The following is a 17,248-nucleotide window of genomic DNA, read 5'->3' as shown; positions in this document are numbered from 1 at the left end:
TTTTTCATAGAAGTTTAAAAATCATTTTATTTTCTTTAAACATGTATAACTAATTTATAATCTTTTATGCCATACTAAGTCATGATATAATATTTCTTCATATTTTACATTAATAACCATTGTTTTTATATATCGTCTACAATTCTCTAATTACGTCTATTTGTTCAATTTTGTATATGATATCGAATATTCATCATAAATAGATAGTTTAAGATGCCAAAAAAATTATTTACTTGGTGAATATAATACATCAAATATTACAAATACATCATTTAGTTAAATAAATAACCATAAACCGAAAATTCATATCCGCGCTGGGTCTAGTCTACATTTACAAGACAAATTATAAAAGTAACAAAAAATTCCAATTATAGAGTATTTTATGTAAACTAATATGCTTGAAACGGTTCTAAGTACAATACGAAGAGATTAGACCATTTTGATAGAAACATTAATTTAAAAAAATCCTAGAGCAGTAAAACAAAATAATCATTAAAGACCAAAGACAACTATCAGTTTCTCTATAGTTTTTCCAGCTTGCAACCATTACTCGTAGTATTATACAGATCACGCCATCTACATAGTACTATAATAGTATGCAAGTTGCGAAAATGCGAATACAAAAATCATGCAGATTGCTACAACTTATATCTCTGAGTTATACAATATTACAATTTGTATTTATTTTAATTGTTATTGCTTGTAACTACGGCGTGATTAGTAGAAATTAACTCAATATATTTGACCCGTGTTCTCCTAGACTCTTCGATCGAACTAACTATTCTTGATGAATTATTTATTGAAATTTTTCATAATTTTTTATCTCAAACCAAAAAGAAATATAAATGACACTATTTAATTTTTGGTCCAGAATACGTAAAATCTATCTCAATTATCTTATAAAGTACAATTTGATTTGATGTAACAAAATCATATTGTATACTAAAAGCAAAATGAATATATCAGATTGAAATTGTTCTCTCAAAGTTAAAACAATTGGTGGATGAAACTAAGTTCTTAATTTAAATATACCACATAGCAAAACTCAGATGGTAGATAGGGATGAATAGCATTTCACAAACAATAAAAAATATACGGTTAAATCAGGATATCAGATAGAATGGGTTTACCAAGACAGGGACAAGCCACCATTAATGTTTGGACCCACAGTTGATGTATTGAAAACGTTATGCTGGAAAATACGGTGTTCACCAAAAATAAAACATTTTCTATGACAATTAGTGACATGATGTATAGCAGTCAAGAAGAATGTGCAAGCGCGAGGGATACATGGGGATATACGTTGTGCAAGGTGCAGAGCCGACGAGGAATCGATAAACGATGTGTTTTTTGAATGTCCTATAGCACTTCAGGTTTGAGCTCTCTAAAAGATACCATCAAATCAAGCTATTTTCCAACAAACTCGCTCTTCATAAACATGGATCATCTCTCCTGGAGAGTTTTCCCGCAGATGGATGATCATCAGTTTGCCTGGATACTATGATATATTTGGAAAGTAAGGAATAATAAAGTTTTTAGTAATCTGGACATTGATCCTAGGGACACACTTAATTTGGAAGAAACAGAATCAACACTTTGGGTTGAGACACATATATTGAACGAACAAAGGAATGTATGACACATAGAGGTTACGACTCCACCGTCAATTCCAGGAAGATGGTGTTTCACAGATGGTTCCTGGAAAGAGAATGATATTTTCTCCGGACAGGGTTGGCTCAGTACTCTAGAAGGATTTGATGGGCTGTTAGGGGCGATGAATGTTCGGGCTAGTCTTTCTTCTCTTCATGCGGAGATGGAAGCATTTCTCTGGGTAATGGAATGCATGAGACACTTACATCAATTTCAGGTCACGTTTGCAACAGATTGCTCTCAATTGGTGAAGATGATTTCGGAACCAGAAGAATGGCCAGCTTTTGAAAATTATTTGGAAGATATTAAGGTCCTCAAAGAAATTTCCTCCAATCAGAAATTATCTATGTACCAAGGACGCAAAATACAAAGGCGGCTAGCCTAGCATGCAATGTCAGGAACCAACCGTTTTTCGTCGTTCACATGGATCAAGATCTCCCAGTTTGGTTCATAGAGTCAGTATGAGTCTGTATAAATTGATGACAAAAAATTTAAATAATGTTTGGTTGGGATATTTTACACTTGATTTAGTTTTGGTATCACAAAACTTCACTAATTTAATGGGATAAAATAAACGTCCATATAGTCCATGGGCAAGATTGCGAAGTAATGTAACCAATCTTCACAATTTTTTTTAAAAAATTCTTTAAGTGGTAATTAAACGTTTTGTAGAATACTAACGATTAGGCGGATTATTCATGTTTTAAGCAACGTTAACGAATTATGGATTTATTATATATATGTATTACATTTATATAAAATATTTTAGATTGTATGTTTAATTTTAAAATTATTTTGATGAGTTATCAAAATTAGATATACAAAACCTAAGAAATTCGACAAATTTATGGATTTGGACTAAAATGATTGTTTAATTTAACAGATTTAGACTATTTTAAATTGGTTTAAATCGACTTTAAATAATTTAGAATCATTTAAATCGATTTGAGTCGTACAAATTAATTTTTTTAAAAAATTGTTTGAAGACGCCCGACTAGACCGATTTTTAATACCGGCACCTCCCGCTTTCGGTAAAGTGCATCGAATATAAAAGTGGCAAATTTTCATCTCCTATTATATAATGTAGCACTGGTCTCATACTTGATCATAGTTTGTGGGCTGGAGTGAGGGTACACAAACCTAGTTTAAGGCCATGTTCGTTTTGTATTTGATGCATCATCTAGATGTAACATCTGAATACAACATCTAAATATTGCATCCAAATTTTGTTCGTTTTTATAGTTAGTATTTGCATCCAAATGAACCATATGGATGTTAAGTTGTTCGTTTTTAATTCCATAATATCATTTGAATACTAGTAGTTAAAATGACTAAAAGAACATGGTTTTATTCTTAATAATGAAATGATTATAATATTTAAATAAATTATTTTTCGGAAAACCAATTTTTGCAGGTTTTGATGAGAAAATTAATTTTGCAATTTTGACGAAAACATACAATTTGTAGCTTTCACAGGAAAATGCGATTTTTCTGGTGTTGGCGGGAAACACACTTTCAGGTGTTGACAGAAAACGCGTTTTTGCGGAAAATGTGTTTTTAGTGTTTGCGGAAAAATACGTTTTTCAAGTTTTGGCAGTAAAACATATTTTTTGGTTTTGGCGGGAGGAACATTTTTCGGGTTTCGACGAGAGAACGTAATTTTCGAGATTTGGCGTAAAAATGCGTGTTTTCGGGTTTCGACAGAAAAATATATGTTTGGGTTTCGACAAGAAAACACGATTTTTGGTTTTGGCGAAAAACGCGTTTTTGGATTTCGGTGGGACAACCCATTTTTTGGATTTCGGTGGGACAACCCGTTTTTGGGTTTCGGAGGAAAACACATTTTTGGGTTTTGGCAGGAAAACACATTTTTCATGTTTTGGAGGGAAAACGCATTTTCAGAATTTGGTGGGAAAACACGTTTTTCATGTTTTGGCGGGAAAACGCGTTTTTCGAGTCTTGGCGGGAAATACACGTTTTCGGATTTCTGCGGGAAAATGCGGTTTAAGGTTTCGGTTGGAAAACCCGTTTTTTGGTTTTGACGGAAAAATTCATTATTCTTTTTTTAGGTTTTGGCGGAAAAACACATTTTTCATGTGTTGGCGAAAAACCTGTTTTTCGGATTTTGGCGAGATAACGTGTTTTTCATGTTTTGGCGGGAAAATACGTTTTTCGAGTCTTGGCGGGAAATACATATTTTCGATTTTGGCGGAAAAACACGGTTTAAGATGTTGTCGGGAAAACACGTTTTAACACGGTTTTCATGGTTTTGGCGAAATAACTTGTTGTTTGGGTTAGGCCTGGGCATTCGGGTCTTCGGGTCGGGTTCGGGTCGGGTATTGTCGGGTCCGGGTCCTTCGGGTCCTAGCAATTTAGACCCATATAGGTACCTATAACTTTTCGGGTCGGTTCCGGGTCGGGTCTTGTCGGGTCTGGGTCGGTTCGGGTCTATAATTTCAATACCCGTAAAATACCCAAAATTTTCGGGTATATTTCGGATCCGGGTTGGTTCGGGTATTTAAGACCCGAAATAGACCCGAAATACCCGAACTGGATCCGAAAACTCTAAAAATACTTGAAGAACCGCAAAAATACCCAAAACTTTATCCAAAATCATACCAGAAACCCAAAACATACCCGAATTTTACCTGAATACTCAAATTATATTTTCTAAAAATCTAAAATTTCACCCAAACCCTACAATTATACCCGAAAATCCAAACCCGAAACTTTAAAAAAAATCCGAAATACCAAAAATATACCCAATCACCCAAATATACCTAGTATATACAATTATTTGCGAGTACTTCGGGTACCCGAACGGGTCTCGGATAAGACCCGGACCCGAACCGAGACCCGCGGATTCCAAAAAAAAAAACCCAATAAGTACTTAACATGGACCCGGACCCGAACCTGTATTTTCGGATCGGTTCTAGTTCGGGTCTGGGTAAAATGCCCAGGCCTAGTTTTGGTTTTGGCTGGAAAACGCGTTATAGGGTATTGTTGGGAAAACACAATTTTTGAATTTTGGTGGAAAACATTTTTTTTGGATTTCGGCGGAAAAACATGTTTTCCAAAAATTGGTTGCAAGGCTAGATAATTACATGGTCAGTGGATCGAATCTATTTACTTATTTTAGACTCTATATCTAATGCATGTATGTATCATCTTGAAAACCTTGGTCTAAAATCTTCTTTAAAGAAACCCTAAAGTTATTTAACATTATCATACACTCATTTACATTATCACATATCGTAGGGAAACTCTCCAGTTACATATGAAATACAAAACACACACAAAAACCATACTAGTATTCAAAACACTCACCTCCCACCAGAGAGTAGAGAATCAGCTATAGAAGATCCACCAGTAAACCCTTTAAAGACTGAAGAAGAATACGACATTCCTAATTCACTAAACCCATCTTGGACCCCCAACATCATCCCACTCCCGGACAGATCCAAAGGAGACAAATCTGGCAACTTTGCATCTCCTCTTAGATATTGTAACACTTGTCTCATAGTCGGTCTAGCCCTAGGGTCAGGGTGAGAGCACAAGAGACCTAGCTTCAACACCATTTCAACCTCTTTTTGGTCATACTCAGAACCCATATTCGGATCTACAGAATCCAAGATGTTACCCTTGTTCCACAACCCAAACACCCAATCCACAAGCAAGAACGTCTCGTCCGTCTCGTGCTGAATCTCGATAGGACGTCTACCACATCCAACTTCTAGTAAGAACGCCCCAAACGCAAAAACATCGGTCGCCGTCGTGGCACGTCCTGTCCTGGTGTGTTCAGGAGCTAAGTATCCCAACGTTCCGACAACGTGAGTGGTCTGAGGATCCGACCCATGATCATACAACCTAGCTAAACCGAAATCTCCGAGTCTCCCGTTAAGCTCTCCATCTAACAAGACGTTGCTCGCTTTAACATCTCGATGAATCACCACTTGCTCCCACTCCTCATGAAGGTAGAACAATCCAGAAGCAACGCCGAGAATCACATTGATCCTCTGTTTCCAGTTGAGCGTCACCTCTGGCTTGTTGTACAAGTACCTATCCAAGCTTCCATTAGGCATGAAGTCGTAGACGAGAAGAAGCTCACCCTTACGTCGACAATAGCCCAAGAGAGGTACCAAGTTCCGATGACTCATCCGACCAATACTCACGATCTCAGCCACAAACTGTTTCATCCCTTGTCGGGACTCGTGAGACACTTTCTTCACAGCGATCTCCAGCTTCGTCCCAGGCATCACACCTTTGTAAACGCTCCCGAACCCGCCGGACCCAAGAAGGTCCTTCTCCTTGAACCCTTTGGTCGCGTAGTACAAGTCCTTGTACCGGAACCTGTTCTTACCAAACTCCTTCTCCCATTCCTCGTGCTCCTCCGCGAACTTCCTCCTCCGCCTCACGATGAAGCAGACGAGGAAGATCACGGAGAAGATCAAAAACAGAGAGATCAAAGGCATACCGATCTTGAAAAAATCCGAAATCTTCCTCGGCACGAACCGAGGAAGCTTCGGAAGCCTCGATAAGGACAAAGAAGGAGCGTCCATGTTCACACCGAAACTCCACCCGAGGATATAATGCTCCGACAGAACAGAGCCGGTCGCGGAAGAGAACCCCACGTACATGTCTGGGAGCAGAACATTAGAAAGATCTCTCACAGCCGACACGAGCACCCTCCTAGGTTTATCCTCGTTGAAGGGAGCCATCCTCACGTCGATCTTATGCGAACGGCCGTCGTAGTCCACCCAAACTTGCATCGGCTTGCGACTGATCAGACTCAGGTTCTTGTACTCTCCTTTCTCGTCCCACCACCCAGCGTGCGCAGCTCTCTCTGATTTCAAGCTATTGATGTCGATTCCAACATGGTTGTCGTCTGTGTCGTTAAACTCTGTGCTCCTGATCGTGTCCAGCTCCACGGCGAAGACGTGGTTTGTGTCGTTACCGTTGTTTAAGATGTTGAAGAGACCGATGTACTGGCTCGCTGTTGCGTCGGGGAGGCTTGGTTTGGGAGCGATGGTGAAGGCGATGCCGTGGCCGCTGAGTATGGAGATCTGAGAGTGGATGGCGAAGACGAAGGTTGTGGAGAAGGAGAAGGCGGAGGCGTTTGGTGAGTCTTTGAACCGGATTGGTTTGTTTAGGAAGGCGTGGCCGGTTTTTTGGACGGTGAAGTTGGTTAGGAGGAGGAGACCGCTTTGTGTGACGGTGGTGATCCCTTGGAGGGATAAGTCAGCGGGTAGTGGGGAAAAGCCGTTGTAAGTGAAGTTGGTAATTTGGGAAGATGTTTCTTGGAAGAGGAGATTCAAGAAGATGATGGTCAGAAGCTTCAAGAACATGGCTTCCTCTGTTTTTTTGTTGCTCTGTTTCAGATTCCCTTTGGATATTTTTTCAGTGAAGAAAGAAAGATAATTTATGGTAGGAGAGAGTGGAAAAGTCGTCTTTTTATTATTGTTTTTCTTTATTTCTAGAAATTAACTTTATTTTTTCCTTTGTGGGGCCAAATGCTCGTGATTGAGAAATTTAATCAAGGTAGGTGATATGTGTTTCATCTTCCAAGATTTAAAGCTTGTTTGAAATTTAAATAACATTTTAGTGCCATCTATCACGCTCATGATGCCGTAACAATAAGGATGTTTTGTTTAAATTATCGATATATTATGCACCATTGTTTTATCAACCTATCTATTTATGGCTGGTGAATGGTGATAGAAGATTCGACTATTAGAGTCAGCACTTGTTTTTTTTCTTAAGAGTTTCTAGTTGTAACTTGTAAAGCTAACGCCACGAGAGGATCAGTAGTTTGTTTGTGTGTGTCAACTTGTAAGCTCACGTCACTTAGTATTATGTTTGGGACGATGTCATAATTCAACGGAAAATCTCCAAAAAGAATTTCTATTTTAGAGTTTCGAAAACTCTATATTTGAAGTTTCAAAGTGTTCTTCTCCAAAAGTAAAACTTCAAATTTAACTTCAAAATTATTTATAATTTATACTATGGTCTTTATATTTATCATAATTAATATAAATCCATAAAACTTTTATAAATAACTAGCACATATAAAAAAATATTATAGTAATATTAATTAATAAAATCCTACACTAAAATATAAAATTATAAATATAAATAAATAATTAAAATATTAATTACAAGCAAAATACCAAATTATTTCATAATAATTATAATTGTAATGCTCCATCTTCATTTACACAAAAATTGCTTGACAATATTTTAAAGGTTCCAGAGCAAATTTACTAGACTAATAGTGTTGTTGTAATATTTAAATTTGCGTAATAATTATGTTTTCATGTATCTTTGTAAAAAGTTTTTTACTAAGTTTCTTTTGTAATATTCTTGTTGTCTAATTCTAATTTTAAAATATTATACATCTTATTTTAAAAAATTTGTTTAATTTTATGTGTAAAATTTGAATTTATAAAAATAAATTTGAAATATTTATGATATACAAAAGTTTTAAAGAATAAAATGATAAATGAGAAAATACTTAAGAAACATAAATGTGATGTGTAATTAATTATAAGGACCAAAATGCAAATTAGAAGATGAAACTTCAAATTTAGAGTTTTGAGGAGTGAAATTTTAAATGAAGTTTTATTCTTTAAAACTCTAAATTTGAAGTTTTGAAGTTATTTTTTGGAGAACAAAAAATTCTATATTTGAAGTTATAAAGTTTATTTCGGAGATGCTCTGATAGCGTGTGTAATCATTATGAGGTAATTTGCTCATTTAAATTTGATCTTTACCTATAATCTCGTACCATTATTGTGTATAATATAAAATACAAATGGATGATTATGTAAGGATGACATCAGAATAATTTCATTTGGTTTTGGATACACTATATTTCCCTCTTCTATTATTTGTGTTGATATCACATGACATCACAGACTCACGGAGTCGTAGTCGTCTAATATGCCAAAAAGAACGACTTACTTTCAACATTTCCCAGAAGTTGTAATGTGAACGTGATAATGGAACACACGTAATAATCGGGCTGAGAGCGTTTTCTTCCTACTCTTAACATTTATGTGGACACAAACATGTTCTCAAATTTCCTGCCGACGACGTAACTCCTCACCTTTTTTTTCTTTTGGTTGATTAAACAGAACTCTTTTAATTTGTGATCTATTAGTGTAGAGGAAAAACTGAATCGTTTGAAGACATGTGATACTTAATGGAAACTAGACTGTTGAAATACACTGCACCTAGAAGAGGGTTTAGCTCTCTTTACGACATTGATCGGTGTGTTGGATTTTTAGTGGTTTAGCGCTTGAAATTGGATCGATTGAACTTTAATTTTGATTTCTGTTGGAAAAACGCTTAATGCTATGATGTCTCGGTTTAGCAACCACTTTTTATGAATTGTGAAAATTATTTGGGTCGAAGGTTTAGATATCTCGCGGCTAACAAATAAAATTGAAAAATAAGACAAAACAAAACATTGATCACGAGATGTTTTAAGTGGAAACTATATATAAAAATTAAATTGGCAATAAGTATTTTTTTTTATCTAACAATTGGTAATAAGTTATGATATGATTATATATGGCACCTCGCAAGGCTAAGATTATTCTTATATTATATTGTATATAAAATTGCCAACCATTTTACTTTTAAAATCATGGTACCATACTACCATGTGAATTTGTTCTTTTCCATTTTATTTTAATATTTTATTGTGTAGCATTTTACCATAGTAATGAATTTAGGTGGGGGTGGAAATGACCTTAACGACAGATCTGGACCCACGTGGCTATTGCACAACAGGTCAAAATTCATAGACTAGATAAGGGTCCACTCTAATCATGGAAACTTCTGAGACGGGATAATCGTTGATTTTGTAAGTCAACTGTGTGAATCTTTTGTATTTGATCTACTGGAGTTTTGCGTTTAGATTGTCCGTATGCAAATAGTCTTCACTCATCAGCCTTGTGTTATGGTTTGGACTTTGGAGAGAAAAGTTTATCACGTCGGTTACGCTAGGAAGAAGTTAAAATAGAGATCAGGATGAATTTTTAAAACATTTCACTGATATTTGTAACGAGAGATGTTCTCTCTCTTGGACCAACTCCGATGGGAAAATATAGAAAGGATCTTTTTTTTTTAACATCAAATGTTTATATTAAAATTAAAAGTCCAATGGCTTTACAACTGGAAGGATTCTCGACGGTAAACTGACAAATGAAAATAACTAAAACATGACGAATGATAGATGTGGCTAAAGAGAGAAAAAATCCGTAGAAAAGTTTCACTTGTATTCCTAAAGCCCGCGTTCGAAGAAACGCAAAGAAGTCGAAATCGACGTTGAATAACTCAACCGATGAGTTTTGAGAGCAATTAAAAATTGTCTCTCAAGATGTCTGGATTTTCTGACATTGCAGTGAGGTGCAGAGAGGCTGCCGGAGTAGGACTACACAGTCGACGGTACAGCCTCTGAAAGATAGAGGTCGGCAAATACTAATTTTAAATAACATTGCAGTGAGATATGGAAAGACTGCGGGAATAGGACTACACGCATAATCGTCGACGGTACAACCTTTGAAGTTGAATGGATCTGCGAAGAACCGGCCGTGGCAACTAAAATAAATGAAAAATTAACAAAATGAAGAGAGAGAAAAAACAAAAGTCCTAATCTAACACCATTTTAGAACCATTAAAGAACTCCAAAGTGCATGTGTTAATCACATATTGTCTCAACAGATTGTGAAAAACAAAAAAATTATAATATTAATATCTTTTTTTTCTTAGAAACTCGAGGAGGTATTAACCGATAATGGTGCTCTTGGTCAAGTAGTGATCTAGTATGTTTAAAATCTGACTGTAAGCGAGTCATCTGGACTATTCTTCCAATGTGACGAGTCTGTTACCTAGACTGCTAGACACTCCAATCACGGGAAAATAGTGAATTTGAAGAGACATACGTGGAGGTTTGTGCCAAGCTAAGCCGTTGCAGTAGTGCGTTTGAAGCAAGATGACAAACTCTTTATGGGCTTCGCACTAAGTTGTTGCAGTAGTGTTTTAAGGAAATACTATATTCCGAAAAAGGGCAGATATATTTTTTGTTTTACATTTTTTAAAAAATTTATTTTTAATATTTGTGTGTTTTTAGTCATATTTTTGTTTTTTGTATAATATTTCTTTTAAATGATTAATAAAAATTTTTAATAACTGTATTAAAATAGTTAGACCACACTTATATTAGTAGGTCATTTTCATTAATAGAATAGATAAAAACTCTTTAGTGGGCTATACACATTAAGTTGTCGCAATAGTGTGAATATAAATAGACATATTCTGGTTCATAACTGCATAGTACTCTTTCCGTTTCATTAAGTTAGATGTTTTAGAAAAAAATTGTTTTACAAAGATAATTTTTTTGTAATTTTTATAAAAAAAATTGTAATTTTCAAAAAAATTAATTGACTTTAATAAATTATTATTAGTTAAAAATTATTAAAAATTAAAAATTACAAAAAATAATATATTTATTATAGTGATTTAACGTGTTTTTTTTAATGTGTGAAAACAATAAAAAAATCTATTATTGTGAAAATGAGGGAATATGTGCTAAGATAAAACGCTGAAAACTAATAATCCTTGTAATTTTGACTTTATCCAAGTTCGGATCGTCGGTTAGATGATATTTACATAAAAATTGAGAAATCTGTCGCTCATTTCCTTTTGAGATGAGACGATAGAGTCGTTCCATTTTGCAAACGTCAAAACCTTTTGATGCTAGGACTGAGGAGTTACACTTTCGAAAGGATTAAAATGACGTATCTTGACATTGATTACGTATTCCGAGTCATCTTTGCCGTTGATAATTTCACAAGATTGCCTACGTGGTGCCTGCAAACCCCCCCCCATCACATAAAAATATATAACATAGTCAATATATATATTTTTAAATAAAAAATCTAATGCAGAAGTTATACTAACTATAAGTCAAGATACAACTTCTCAAACACTACGACTAAGAATAATTCAGGATTATTTTTTTCGTAATTGTGTAAGTCGTCTCATACCATATTTTTGAAAGTTTTTAAGTGTTGAACGGCTATTTTATATCTAACACTCTGTTGTTTTTTGTCTATAATCCTGTTATACACAACGGACTTATATGTTATGTATATATATACGAATTTTAAATTTGTACTGACCATTCTCCAGAGAGCAGGCATCCATTTAGCAACGGAGATGTCGATGAACTCGACGGAATTTAAGCGAGAATACTCGGGAGATTCACATTGCGTGTCGCTCATTTCAACATGCTTCCGATACGTCGTAAGAGTCTGATTCGAACCCACCCCGTATACCCGGTCCAGGAAGTAAACAAAGGGTCTCTCACAAGGATCTTCACTGATGGGTTTGGTATCGAACGTGAAAGGCTCGGAACTCGACGTCCGCCACGACTTGAACGTAAGGAACGGCGTCTCAAGCTCCCTAGCCGTGACTAGAGACGGATAAATCTGAATAGTGTAACCCCAAGAAACGGAGACAGACCAGTTCCGGGTCTGGTCATGGCAGAAGCTGTGCTGGAGGATCCGACTTGGATCCGTTTTATAGGCGGATATGAGTCTTCTTAGGGCGTCGATTTGTGTTGACGCCGGGAAAATTGGGTCAACGTAGTCTAGGTGGTGGAGCGATACCAGAGGAGCAACTGGATGCGCAGCCAGTATACCGTACGGATTGCCACGTAAGTCAATCTGGATTTGAACATGCATGCTAAGAAAATCATTAAATCCCGATATTGTGGTATCAAAATTATATAAACTTAACATATATAGTTACACCAAATATGGCACTGAGTAATTTATTATGGAATTAAAATGATTAGCGTATAATCGGTATATTATATTTCTAAATCGAGCAAGGAATTATTACTTAACGAAAAATAAGAATGTAATAAAAAATATATGGACACTGAAGCTTCTCAACTAATGCAAATTTAAATTTCAAATGAGTTATTCTTGGGTTCACCCCCTAGGTGAACCTAAAGGTTCACCAACCAATAGAAAATTGTCATTTTAAATTTACTATCTTTTAATTAAGGAAACCAAATAACTTGGCAAATTATATTATCTTTTCAAAATAAAATTTAAAAATAAATAAAAATAATATATAAAAAACGAATTAAAAAAAAAAAAATATTGTCAACAAAACACTAAACCCTAAACTCTAATCCTAAACCCTAAACCCTTGGGAAAACCTTAAACCCTTGGGTAAACCCTAAACCCTTAGGTAAACCCTAAACCCTTGGAAAAACACTAAACATTTGGATAAATTCTAAATTATAAATCTTAAACACTAAACTCTAAATCTTAAAAATAAATATATTTTTTTTTAAATAATCTTTTTTTAGAACTATTGTTATTTTTATTTATTTAATTTTTTATTTTTTTTTATTTTAAAAGCATAATATAATTTGGCAAGTTATTTTGTTTCCTTAATTAAAAGATACTAGATCTAAAATGACAACTTTCTATTGGTTGGTGAACCTAGGGGGTGAACCCAAGAAAAAATCATTTCAAATTATTGAGCTGATGAAAATCTTTAGTTGACTATTTTTAAAGTTTTAAATAAGATATTGAACATTTGAAATTTGAAACTGAATATTCAAATCAAGAAACTGCAGTCTTTGACGGGGAATATAATTTTAATTTCATAGCTAAAATCCTAAAATTTAGATTGTAAATAAGTGAACTTCCATTAGGTTATTTACTAAATTTCCAGTAATTAGAAAAAAGGAAAATTGCCAAACGTACCTGATGAAACCCTAGTTCCTTGGTCAATGGAACACCAATCCCACTAATACAAGCTTCAATTTTCTGGTCAGATCCATATAACGATGCGTACCGATCAATACATCCGTCGAGTATCTTTACTAGCTCGACGGCCAATGGGTAGCTAATTGCAATCCCTCCGCCACCGTAAGCCATGGCGTAGGAATGAACTATGGCTTGTTCAACACTCTCCGAATTTCCTCCGATGTAATACATTTGATTGTGGTCGTACTTACTGAGAACTGTTATAAGATTGTCTACAAAGAAAACGGTGTCGTCGTCACCCATCACGAACCATCTCACGTTCGTTAACCCTAGCTCAAAACTCTCTTTGATGATTCTCGCCATTCGTATAGCTGATCTTGTACCATACCTTATGAACCAAGGAACAAATCAGAACAATAAAATTAATATTCATTCTAATAGATTGTCACAGTTTCAACTTTCAACTGATTAAGGATACCTCAGTAAAAAAAAGATCTAATTTATCCCAAACCTATATCCACGGCCGGTTTAGTTGGTTTAATATACTACTTTGACTAAAAATAATTGGTTTAGATGATTAGGTTAATAATTGAAGTAGAAGTAGCTTATACCAGCAAGTGTAATTGAAACGGGAGGTGTCCTCCGAGACTTTGTACGGTGGATAAGTTGGGAGCCATGTCATGTTAAGAGGCGGTTCCTCGTCAAGCCAGACAAATCCGCGAGTGTCGTTTGGTCGCCACCAGAGCTCGGTGTAGCGGCTGCGTTCTCTCCACGTTTGAATGGAGCCACCAATCCCGAAAAATATGTGGGAGATATCGGTAGCTTCTGAGGACTGATTTTTCTGGCCGATGGCCGATGAAGAGGAGTTGGTAGTTGAGATCACATTGTCACGGCCAAAGCGGCGGTGGTCGGCAATACCTTGGTAATCGGAGCAACCGGAGAAGATGATGTATGAGAAGATCATAGCAACGGATATTAAGGTGCATATGGTAAAAAAGAACTTGGCCACGACGGAAAAAACATGACTTGTTTTAACAGTCGTCGGGAAAATCGACGGTGGTTTGTGGCGGAGCTTAAACGGGTCGAAGATGGCCATCGTTTTTTGGTGAAGGTATAAGATTGAGTTATTGTGTATGAATGTTGTTATGTGGGTTGATATTACAACGCGAGGCTGGATTTTACTTTTGTTCTTTATAAGTATGATACGAATAGGGTTTAGTTAAAAAAATAGCTCAGACTTTATATTTACCTGTTGCGATATAAATCGAGAAAGTCCATATTCAACGAATATTCTTACTCCTTTATTTTAGTTAATCAAATATATGATCTCGGGTAAACAAATCTTGTTGGTTAAGATGTTGTCATCAATTTTTTCTTTAGAGAAAAATAAAATACTTTTATCGAACAAGAAAAACATTGTTTTTTGTGTGTGGATATATTGTGAATTTGATTTACGCAAAAAGCATAAGGTAATGCCTAGTCTCAAAAAAAAAAAAAATTTAGAAAAAAGAATGTGGATAAAATCTGAATTTATTTCACCAGAACATCGCACAAAGTTGACAAGTATACAAAAAGCTAATTAGAGCAGGGAGATTGCATTTCATATATATGAACTAGAGACTAGAGAGATTATGGTTTTGCAGCTTTTACGGTCTTGACAAGCAATGAGCGTGTCCCTAATGCTACAATCAATTTACATAAACATAGTATACATGTCAAAGCAGAGCCATTCCTACGGCTTTTCAAAAGCCACAAGCCCCAAAACAAAAAGAATGGCTGGAATTTTTTTTGAAAAAGATACTTTGTACTTAATGGATTTTTTTTTTTTTTTTGTATTTTTTTTTTTTTTGTAACAGGCTTTCAATTAAAATGAAGAAAAGAAATACAAGTATGATTTTTAGCTCATAAGTTTTTTAAAGTTTTCGACAAGCATAGAGTTAAAGAACCCTAGATGAAGATCCACAAACGAATCTTAAGAGAAAAGAAACAGAAATGTATAAACTAGTGGTTGTTGTAACCTCGGCCACGACGACCTTTTTTACCTCTTCAACCGACGTTCGTCCATTCCATTTCTTGCAGTTTTTGTGTTGGTTTTATTGCCCTCCCACCTCTAGTTGTATTATAACTAGAGGACGCTCCAACCACCTCAAAACAAGATCCTTTCTCATAAGTTATCGGGGTCTCCGGTTCCCTATAGAATTGTTGTGGAATGTGGGTGGGTTGAGCTGTGTGGACAATTTGTTGCTCATTTATAAAAGATTCAGGGTCCTTTGAAATGATAGATTGTGATGGAATGACTTCCATAATAGGTGAATAAGAGAGAGCAACACTTGCTTCTGCTAATGTAGGGATAGTGACATCAATCTCTGAGCAAGAAGTAGAATGTACCTCATGCGATTCGGTGAATGGAGTGGCAATAGCAACCTCGGAAGGTGTTGCAATCGAAGACTCTCCTAGAGTCTCATGCGCTTGGTGAGCAGATGGGGAGCATGATTTACGGTCCAAATGGTCCACAAGTGTATTGGCTGAGTTCTGTACCAAAGTAACTATATCAACCACCGGGATCTCTTCATTACTGTCAAGAGGTTCCTTAGTAACAGGAGCAGCATCACGAGGATTAGGAGGATGTAGGCACCTTTTCTCCTTATGGCCTAGTGCTCCACATCTATCACAAGCGGTAGGAATCCAAGAGTATTCAACCTCTACTAAAAAAATATTGCCTTGCTTGTCATCAAGAGCAATTAGCTTTGGGAATGGTTTATCCAACTCAACTTCCACTAAAATTTTTGCTTCTCCCATAAGTGTCGGATCTAAGCGTGGCTTGTGTGTTAACATTAGTTCCCCCAAACCTGATGCTATGTGGCTAATGCCTAACCTAGAGAAGCATGAATCCAGGATGTTCTTAAGAGTTACCCATACCGGTAGCGTAGAAATCTCAGGGATTTTGAAAGAGGTTACTGGATTCCAAGGAGATACAAAGAGGAGACAATCATCGATGTGCCACACACCTCGCTGGATAATCCACTTACGAGTATTTTCATGTGGGATATGGAATAAAAAAGTGGAGTCCCCTATCTTCCGACAGCTTATCCTACATTCTCGACCCCATAACATATTCAACACAGCATGAATAAGACCTCCAGGCGGGCTAGAACACCTATGAAACTGTCCCACAACATACTCTTCCTTATTCTCAGGTCCTAACTTAAGTACCTTAGAGGGAATAGTCACTTGTGGGGTTCCATCTAGACGAAACGTCGGCTCAGTTGCACGAAATAAGTTCCTAGAGGATTGGTTCATTCTTGCAGCCCATGGGAACCGAAGACTTCCATCTTCCTTGAGAGCGGGAGGTGGGATTTTATCTACCGGCATTTGCGTCACTAGATTCTTAGAAACTGTCACCCGACCCTTCTTCTTGGAACCATTGACAATAGCTTCACCAATCGAAGGCCAGAATGAGTCTATTTGACTTTGTAGCATCTCGGAAGCTTCGAACCTTGGAGTTGCAGGTTCTGGAGGAGTCGGTGATGGCGTGAAATGAAGTGGCTTTGACCACGCACCCAAGGAGCGAACAAAGGTGGGACCTTTATCTGAATCATCATCAGACGCTTCTTCATCAATCTCATGTTCATCAACCGCTTCTTCTTCTACGGTGATATCACCTGCGTCTTCTTCGACGGTGAGAGGCCCAGATGCAGGAGGGGGAACAATGGCTGGACGAGACGCAATCATCTGACCTTCGTGTTCAGCCAAATTCATCACTGGAGGAGTCATCGGATCTTCGATCCGGAGAGAGTGAGGGT

At 36.3% G+C, this 17,248-nt stretch overlaps 2 protein-coding genes across 2 annotated transcripts; both read right to left on the bottom strand.

Moving 5' to 3' along the window:
• Positions 1 to 4,828: 4,828 nt before the first annotated feature.
• Positions 4,829 to 7,080, bottom strand: LOC106342249 (L-type lectin-domain containing receptor kinase IV.1-like). Its single transcript, XM_013781119.1, has one exon. It carries the CDS (start codon positions 6,993 to 6,995, stop codon positions 4,974 to 4,976), a length of 2,022 nt encoding a protein of 673 aa, XP_013636573.1. The 5' UTR covers positions 6,996 to 7,080; the 3' UTR covers positions 4,829 to 4,973.
• Positions 7,081 to 11,255: 4,175 nt separating this feature from the next.
• LOC106340837 lies at positions 11,256 to 14,628 on the bottom strand. Its single transcript, XM_013779671.1, has 4 exons — positions 14,057 to 14,628; positions 13,443 to 13,833; positions 11,838 to 12,383; positions 11,256 to 11,526 (listed from the first exon to the last, which is right to left on the bottom strand). Exons 1-4 carry the CDS (start codon positions 14,539 to 14,541, stop codon positions 11,413 to 11,415), a joined length of 1,536 nt encoding a protein of 511 aa, XP_013635125.1. The 5' UTR covers positions 14,542 to 14,628; the 3' UTR covers positions 11,256 to 11,412.
• Positions 14,629 to 17,248: the final 2,620 nt, after the last annotated feature.

Source organism: Brassica oleracea, chromosome C4, assembly GCF_000695525.1.
Source record: "Brassica oleracea var. oleracea cultivar TO1000 chromosome C4, BOL, whole genome shotgun sequence".
In the NCBI taxonomy this organism is placed as follows: Eukaryota; Viridiplantae; Streptophyta; class Magnoliopsida; order Brassicales; family Brassicaceae; genus Brassica; species Brassica oleracea.
Note: the sequence above shows the minus strand (reverse complement) of the source record. Positions and strands in the feature narration are given on the sequence as shown.

Bases quoted from the DNA above. Each gene is read 5' to 3' on its own strand.
- LOC106342249 (XM_013781119.1), bottom strand. From the start codon at position 6,995: ATGTTCTTGAAGCTTCTGACCATCATCTTCTTGAATCTCCTCTTCCAA.
- LOC106340837 (XM_013779671.1), bottom strand. From the start codon at position 14,541: ATGGCCATCTTCGACCCGTTTAAGCTCCGCCACAAACCACCGTCGATT. The intron at 13,834-14,056 runs GTATAAGCTACT...TTGGTTCATAAG, and splicing joins CGTTTCAATTACACTTGCTG to GTATGGTACAAGATCAGCTA. The intron at 12,384-13,442 runs GTACGTTTGGCA...GTTCAAATCCAG, and splicing joins AGGAACTAGGGTTTCATCAG to ATTGACTTACGTGGCAATCC.